The 8856-nt window shown below is 41.2% G+C and overlaps 1 protein-coding gene across 1 annotated transcript in view; it reads left to right on the top strand.

Moving 5' to 3' along the window:
* Window positions 1–8856, top strand: part of LOC105618945 (methylcytosine dioxygenase TET2) — a 46340-nt gene that overhangs the window by 5025 nt on the left and 32459 nt on the right. The window contains exons 2-3 of the mRNA XM_012200475.1: window positions 6433–6452; window positions 7263–7279. Of these exons, the coding sequence (XP_012055865.1) occupies window positions 6433–6452; window positions 7263–7279 (37 nt within the window). The remainder of the gene's footprint in view (window positions 1–6432; window positions 6453–7262; window positions 7280–8856) is intronic.

An 8856-nucleotide genomic window follows, 5' to 3' on the forward strand; every position in this document is an offset into this window, starting at 1 on the left:
ACACACACACACACACACACACACACACACATCGTTTTATTTCCTTAGAAAAATTCTTCCCAGTTTGGTAAATTATTCGCGTTATCTTCGATGCGGGTATTCATGGCACGATTGAGTTCGTCGACTTGACGATAACGCTCTTGGAACAGAAGGACGAAAGCGAGGCGGAGTTATCAACGAGGTATAAAAAGCAAACGTTTTTCGCTCGCGAATTTAAATGAACGAAAAAGGCGTACCGCTTCCGAATCAGCCCGAGAAAATCGACTTCGTCGCGAGATTCGGGGGGGGAGGAGAAGGAGGAGGTGAAGGAGGAGGAAGGAAGGAAAACGTAGAAAGGAGCGCAAAGGGGGTGTGAGAGAGGACCTTGAAGCTACGCAATTCCCGCTAACGGCAGGAGTGTGTTTCTCGAGTCGATATATCGATCCCCACCCCCACTCGTTGTTTCCTGCCGCGGGAAACAGGACTCGTTCTCTTTCTCCCTCTCCTACAGGATGACTCACAGCTTCCCCGCACACACGCAGCCACGCACGTGCGACGGCCGCGCGAGCGCGAGCGCGAACGTGCGCGCGCCTCGCTTCGCCTCGCCTCGCCTCGCCTCGCCTCGCCTCGCCTCGCCTCGCCTCGCCTCGCCTCGCCTCGCCTCGCCTCGCCTCACCTCACCTCACCTCACCTCACCTCACCTCGCCTCGCCTCGCCTCGCCTCGCCGCTCTCCAATTCTCTATGCGTTATACGTTCAACCCGGGGAAAGATACGACAGATTATTTTTTTTCTTTTTTTTACAAGCTTCTACTTACAATGTTTCTTATGTTTTTTAATTTTGGATCAATGAGTAAATATTTCCTGCGTGTCGACGAAAATTTTGAATCATTGTCGTCGTAAGTATTGATTCGAAAGTTATCTCATGTTGGACAAACAAATATATACTTGCACGATAATTCGTATGAGTTCAATCAGAGCATGACGTGAAATTTATTCATCCGTTTTTTCCGGGTCTTGTTTTCGCAATTTCGACAATTTTTCACGCACATGTGCGAAAGAAGGGGCGAGAAACAGAACGAATAGAAGCAAGGGGAGAAAATGGTGATTTCTTTTTGTTAAATTTTTGTGGTTTATAAAAAATTCTCTGTCTCATCCATACATACCACCCCCATCATTTTTCTCTCTTCCTCTTTACTGGCCGAATTTTCTACGCGTATGCGAAGAAAACGCATGCGGAAAATGTTTGCACACGCACTCGATCGACCCGTTTGCCACGATGGAGATTCCTTGCACCCTTCTACCCCCAGCTTCCCCAGTGTCTCACCCTCCGCATCTCTCTTCCATGATAATTCCATCCCCTCTTTGCCTTCGTCTTCTCTTTCTCTCTTTCGCACGCACGCGCGCAGGTGATGTCTTTCTTCCTTCTCTCTCTCTCTCTCTCTCCTCTCACGATGATACCCCTCTCCACCTCTCTTTGACGCCGCTACTGGCATCCCCGTTAAGACTATTTGCCAGAGGACACAGGACGAAAATATAAAACCATTTCTATATTTTTCAACCATTGAACAACATTCGACGCGGACTCATTCGTGAATATGGACTCATTTCGATATTAATTAATCATAAGATTATACATTATTATCTATCGGTCTTAACGTATCACGTATAATACAATAATTCGCACCTATCAACATATAAAAAATTCGATACAATAAAGTTGGTAGAAATTCTGACCAACCTTCCTAGAACCGTATAAAAAGCAGTCATCGTCATTGTATGAACGTACATTTTACGTGCACTTAATGACAAAGGTAGGGTTCCCGCTGCACTGTACAATTATTCTTGAAAAATGCAAAATGCTTGTGACTGGCCGCTTGCATCAAGATTGACTGCGTTCAGCTGAGAAAGTAGCTTAGCAACTATTGTAAAAAAAATTTTTTTAATACGGACTGACCTTGCCATTAATTCTTCACTAGATCTAAATATGTAAATCAATCACATAAAAAAATCTTACAGTTGCAGAACTTTTTTTCTTCTGAGCACAGCAGTTGAGCGGATAGTTGAGAAAAAAAAGAGCTCTAAGGAATAAAACTGGAAAATTTGATAACATTCCAATTTTATAAGCATATTTTTGTGTTGAACTTAATTTTATTGCTTATTAATCCAAAATTATAAGAAAAATCAGAAGATCTGTCGAGCAAAATGAGCGATTAAACATTTCATCGATATAAGATAACGTTGTATGCTTCTAATCGCAGCTAAATATAGTAAAACACGATGTTAACAAAGTAATGCAAGAAGTGACACTTTTGTTAATAATAACGAGTTAATAGAAGCCTAAGCTTAGAAATTCAAGGTTAATTAAATTTGCTTTTTATTCAATCATTCGGTTACGTTTTAGAAATTTTCTGATTCTCATTCTGTAATTTGAAATTTTCAGCTATTTTATATAACGCTCTTGATTGTCTTACATCGAATAAATTTGACAAACGTTGCACTCGCATTGCACGCGTCGCACGCGTTTCTCTATCGGTTTCGAACGTGCGCTTAAATATTAGAGCGGTCTCAACTGCGGTCACGGTTTACGACGGATTACGAGTATTGTGCGAAGCCCTGTGGAGGATATAATCTGGCTAGATTCGCTATATCGATTTTGAGTTGCAGCTTTGTGCATCGAGCGCGTGCGTGCGTGCGTGCGAGAGCGCGTGTGTGCTCTGAGTCATGCCAGTGCACGCGTATGGGTGACGCTACGTACACATGCACGCGTTCCACACGCACGTCAGATCCTTCGATCTCGTGACGAATCGATTGGAGAAATGAACTTAATGGCTTCCTATTTAGCTACTAAATCAGAAACGAGAATTACAAGCCTAAATTTAATTTTATTAAATATAATTTATCGGCGAGTTTAATATTCGATATCTGAAAAATTGTTATCGGTCAACGTTCCTATGTAATATAGCATTACAAGGAGAATAGATTTTTTGTAATATTCGAGAATACATTAATCATAAAAATAAACTTTCGATGTTATTCTGATTATGTGCCTCTCAGGGGTACCTTGAATTTCCTTTTCACGGGGAGTCCAAGGTCTGTCTTGGGCTTCAGGGTCGGTGCCAGGGAGAGAGGCTCTCTCCATCCTCTCGCGTATCGATCCGACCGCTTGCCGGATGTAACGTCTTCGAGGCGTTCGCGATAGCTAAACGCGAACGCAGCAAACTGCTGCCTCCATTCCTCGTACACTAAGGCGTATATTTCCGTTATGCACGAAATAGTACGATATAGATATATTTGATAAAGAATTTCCGATAAACGATGAAAACGAGAATAAATATTCGGTTTTTATCTGTTATCAACCATCGATTGATTTGACAGGCTAGAATTTTTATAATGTGCGTGAACGAATAATTGTCCGTCTCTCCGTCTCTCTTTTCATTTAAGTACCAATACACTGAACAAAGAGTAGTAGCTTATTTTTGATTATTTTTGATTATTTTTGATTATTTTAACCGAACATTTGGTTGAAATTTTTTCACTCAACATTAATAACTATTATTAGATTAGTAACTATTATTAGATTTTTTTTTCGATATATTCACGTGAAAGAAAACTTTATTAAATAATTAATAAATTAAATAAGTATCAAATTTAAATATAATAATACGAAATTAAATACAAATAGGAAGATACATCAAACACAAGCTTAAAAATAAGATGAAAGTTTATTAAGACATTAAACTGTAATATAAAAGATGTGAGAGTTTTTTACAATCATAAACATATGGAACGTTTCGAAGAAATTAAATATTACAATAAGGATAACAAAGAAATCGCTTTAATGAGAGCGAGCTCCATCGCGTAAACAAGAAGCAATTGCGAAATGATGATAATGAAAGCGGGACGCGCGACGACGACTTCCATGACGGTAATCGTACAGAGGAGTGAATCGTACACCTCTCGCGCTGACTTATTACACCGGAAGAGTCAGCGATCTACCATCGATCTGCCTCGAGAGTATAGATATCGTTGCCGGTACATTTCGTTTCAAAGCGGTTGGAATCGTATGCGTGATTACAGTAAACGCGAGCGCAGGTAAAAAGCCCCGTACAGCTGTCTGACAGCTGCCGCGGCAGCGGCAGCGGCGCGCCACGCCATACCGCATCAAGCCACGCCACGCCGTCCTATATACATACGTGATGAACCACCCTGTACATGGAACCCGCGCATGCGCCCTGAAAATATTATACGTTTCGCCTTGGTGCACGTGCACCGCTCTATCGCCGATGACGAACGTAACAGAATTAGTGGCGCATCATTTCATCCTTTTTCTGGGTTTCTACCCTTCGCCATTGCTCTCTCAGAGGGGAGGCGCAGATTCACTATCGATATTGATTTATCTGTAGCGTGTGGTCCTGTAGATTTCAAATCCAATTCAGAAATATTCCATTTTTCTTGAATCTTTATATTATTATCTTCATTCATTATCTCCAGTTAAATCTCAGTTATAGAATTGTACTGTTTTTGACATTTTTTTAAATAAATTTTATTGGCCAGATTGGATCGTTCAGAACTAGGAAGATGCTTAAGAACTTAAGATGCTTTGGGAAAAATCATATTACCGGATCAAATCGGAAAATCATTTGGTCAATTAAGAACACCGATTTGAAAGCTCTTCCATTTTTGCGCGACCAATTTCGTGTGCGTCGACGATCGTCATCCCTCCTAACCCCACCTCACCCCGCCCTCACCATCCTTTCCGTGTAGCTCGTTTCAATTCGACCGTATTGCTTCCCATCGATTTAACTTCAAAGTCCCCGCGCGCGAAGGCGACGCCGGGTAAAAATGTCTCCATGCGTTCCGTGACGCGGACAAATCATACATGGGCTTTCGCTCGAATATCTTCCGGACGCAAAGTTCTCGCGACATTTGCATCAGTGAACCTTCGAGTTCACATATGTATCGTAGAGATAAACCCGACGTATCGGCCTTGCGAAATGTCTTCCTGTCCACGCGCTTCCGTTCGTCCTTTCCGCCTTTCCGCCGCAGAGAAGACGAGACATATCGCTGGAAGGAGAAGAACGGGAACGCGGTGTCTCTTGGGTTGACTCTAAATCGAGCGAGACAACGCCACGGGAATTATGTCGACAATGCTGCTGATTGCCGGTTCATTATGACGTCATAGAATCTAGCTGGTACGGTATGTACCTACTGCTAACCTACCGCTGCCGATCAAGGATAATCGCTCTTAAGGCGCGTACAGTTCTCTTCAAAGCGCGAGAGTACGAAGGAAATGTTCGTACTCCATTCGCACGCTTAGAATTAGAAACGCTGTGACACAGTCTGGCCACCACCATTTTGTCGAAATAAGAGTGAGAAAGAAGGATACGTATACTGTCTTTTTTTATGTATGCTCTCATTTTAACTGAAGACCATTGGTGCTTTTCGGCAGTAAACAGTGGGCGTGTTCAAGTCGACAAAGTAACCTGCTCACTGAGCAAATGAACATGATGGGTTGTTACTTATGGATCCAACCAATCATATTCGATCCCTCGGCGAGCAGGTTAGCTGCCTTGCTTGTTAACCTGCTCACTAAGAGTAGGCAAGTAAATGGACTTCTCGCCGAGCGATTGAATGTTTGTCCGCCGCGTCCGCCTTGAACGCGCTCAGTGTCACAGTAGTGATTTCATCTTTGTTTAACATTTGCAACGGATGTAATGATTCACTATGTTACATTATGTCATTTATCATTTTGCTGGCACTTCATTACGTGTAAACAAATTTTAATCGTAACTGTCAGGTCGTAAAGCATATCGATCAATCAGTTAAGGATGAGACCTGATTGTGATTGGTCAATTTGTTTATTGCTTTACGAGATTACTAAAATTTTTGTATAATGACCTTTATTTATTCTAACTTATGAATCTGAATTGACAAAAATGACGGGCCAATCACAAAAGCTTATCATCTCGTGATCAGATTTTTTATAGGAGCTCTAGCACAAATAATCGACGTCGAAAGTGCATACGAGATGCTACTTTGGAAATCTCGCGCGATTTTACGATCGCGAATTTTGGAAAGTAAAATTGTGATGAGGAGAACAGGACTTTTTGTCTCGCGGTTTCTTCCTGAAACGTGAATCTGATGTATCAGCCTTGTAAATTCACTCGAGCTTGATGCAAATATGGATGATCAGCGTATAAACATAAATCATAACCAGGGACGCGCGATCGATTAATGATTGCAAAGCGGCAGAGGCAACCGATGAACGCGGGATGAGGGTGAGAAAGGGAAACGCCATAATTCTCTTTCTCTCTTATGCGCGAGCGCTGACCCGATTTTCATCCGCCGATTAAAATTAATAACCGTTTGTAATTGGGATTAGCCGGCGCTTAGCCGGGACGCGATCGGCGAATTGAAATCGGCATCGGGAATGTCAAACGGCAGCTTGTGAGCATTTATTTCTGCTGGGGCTGCGCGAGGATGCAAGGGGTGCGCATTCTTCGTTCATCGATCTTCCAGGATAGTCTTTTGTTCGCATTAATGGATGCCATGTGGCGCCATTAGACGCGCTAATCTCGCCTCATAAATGGCAGTCGGCAAAATCATATCCGAGTCATTTAGGCGATCAGCGCAAAAGAGAGATATCAACAGTTGCGTTCAACGAAAAAAGTAACTTTGCAACTGTTGTAAAATTTTTTGATATGTTTGAGCTTGATCTTAGCTTCTCACTGGATCTAAATATATATAAATTAATCATATTAAAAAATTTTACAACATAATGTTGCAAAGCTCTCTTTTCTATTGAACGCAATTCAGTATACCATTCAGAATCTATGAAATCTTTCGATTTGTTCGCTTTCCAGCGATGTACGCATATGTCTGCGCTTCGATATTTTCAGCATCGAGATTAGACATCTCAAGAAGAGTAATCTTCGGACACACGTAATCGATCCGAACGATTTGCCCTTCCTCTTCTCCTTCGGCTCCATCAGCGAGCCTAGAAACTAGATCCGCACAGCTGCCGCGTCGCACCAGCCGAAACCGGAAGCCGTCGGCCATCTTGTTTGTACAGTAGCTATGGTTACCATGGGAGATCCTACGAGCAAGAATTCGGTGTATGTACATACATACATTCGTATGTACGTGCGTACATACATACAATACATCGATCCGTCATGGATCTTTTCTGCTTTCTATGTACCGCATATTCTCATTGGTGCAAGGCTGGTTTTAGATTTCTGGAATTTATGAGTCTGATCGTGTCGTATATGCGGGGATCGAGGGGGGAAGGGCTTTTCCGCTCCTTCCTTCGATCTAGGACCCTTTCCGACGGGAAAACTGGCAGATGGTGACTCTATTGCGTTTAATCGGCTTATCTCTTGGTCCACCTTGAAATATAATCGCGCGTTCGTTTCTCATTCGTGATTGCAAAGAACTGCTGAAGATTCCGCATTCGATCTAATACTTGACACATAAATTCTTAGGTTGTGAATAGAGAGTCGTTTTTTTTTACCTAGAACGTTAAATATTTATGAATTATTATGCATAGTACTTTCTGCATTCAGTTATTACTTTTTTTATAAAATTAAAATTAATATTCTCTCTAAATTTTTTTTTAAATGGAATCTCACTGTAAAGTGAAAATTGAGCCTGTCTTGATAAAGAGTGGTTCAGTTTTCAGTCTGTAAGAGTAAGATTTCACTCTTCAGAGTGAGGTCCATTCTGAAAGTTTTAGAGAGTTCATTTTCTGATTAAATAAAGCAAAGGACGTTCACCGAGCTAACGGAAGAAAACTAACGTTAAGAGAGACATTTAGTTTCGACGATGCGTAATGATCTAAATTCGTAAAAAGTGTATCAGTAAAGCAGAAAGAGAAAGAAGGTCGATCACCCGTCATTAAGTACTCGAATTGTTGTCATCGAAATAAACATCCGGACACATCTGCGCGCGCATTTTTCACAGCCGTAAAAGGAAATGAATTTCCTCCACACGTGGCCCCTGTTTCATTTCGATCCACACAGCTTCCAAAAGAGCACAGACATCTGTCCAAGTTAGGAACAGTTGCCAGATTTTTCTCTCTCTCTCTCTTTCTCTCTCTCTCTTTCTCTCTCTCAGATTCGATGAGCAAATCAAATTCGATGAATCAGAAAAACATTTTTAAAGCTAAGCTAAATTTTAAAAATAATTGAGTGAATAAATAAATAAAAAATTTATTAATATTTTCTACATTACCTACCGAATATTTGTATTTACACATTATATCTTTTGAGTGTTAGAATGTAGAGTTCTTATAATATAGAATCTGGCCACGCAACACAAAATGGCTGTATGATGTATATGTGTGAATCTGATGTGAATATGTGTGTGTAAATGTGGAATGTATGTTCTTTGAATGTATGCTACATTTTGATTGGATATTGCCATTTTGAGGAGGTTGATATAATATTGACCAATGAAAATAATCACGTTGAGTGGACTCTACCTTTCTAAGGATATTATTAGGAACGATTAGAAAATTTTTTCTCTTATGATATTTACATATCGGAATGATAAAAAAAATTCCCAAAAGCTTGAATAATTTTGATCGCGCAAGGGGAATTACCAGAAAAAATATTCTCGGAGAGGGAGAGCTATAACGGCGCTCGCGTAAGTAAGTAACAAGATGCGTCTGATGTGTTTAACATGACAAAGAGAATAAACGTTCTGGATGCGCGTCACAGCATCGGTTCTCCCTGGAATCGTAGTAACGACAAAAACCCAGGTATATATGTGCCGGTTGATCGATATGGTAGTCTGTTAGAGAGAGAGAGAGAGAGAGAGAGAGAGAGAGAGAGAGAGAGAGAGAGAGAGAGAGAGAGAGAGAGAGAGAGAGAGAG

The sequence above is a fragment of the Atta cephalotes genome, assembly GCF_000143395.1.
Source record: "Atta cephalotes unplaced genomic scaffold scaffold00019, whole genome shotgun sequence".
NCBI lineage: Eukaryota > Metazoa > Arthropoda > Insecta > Hymenoptera > Formicidae > Atta > Atta cephalotes.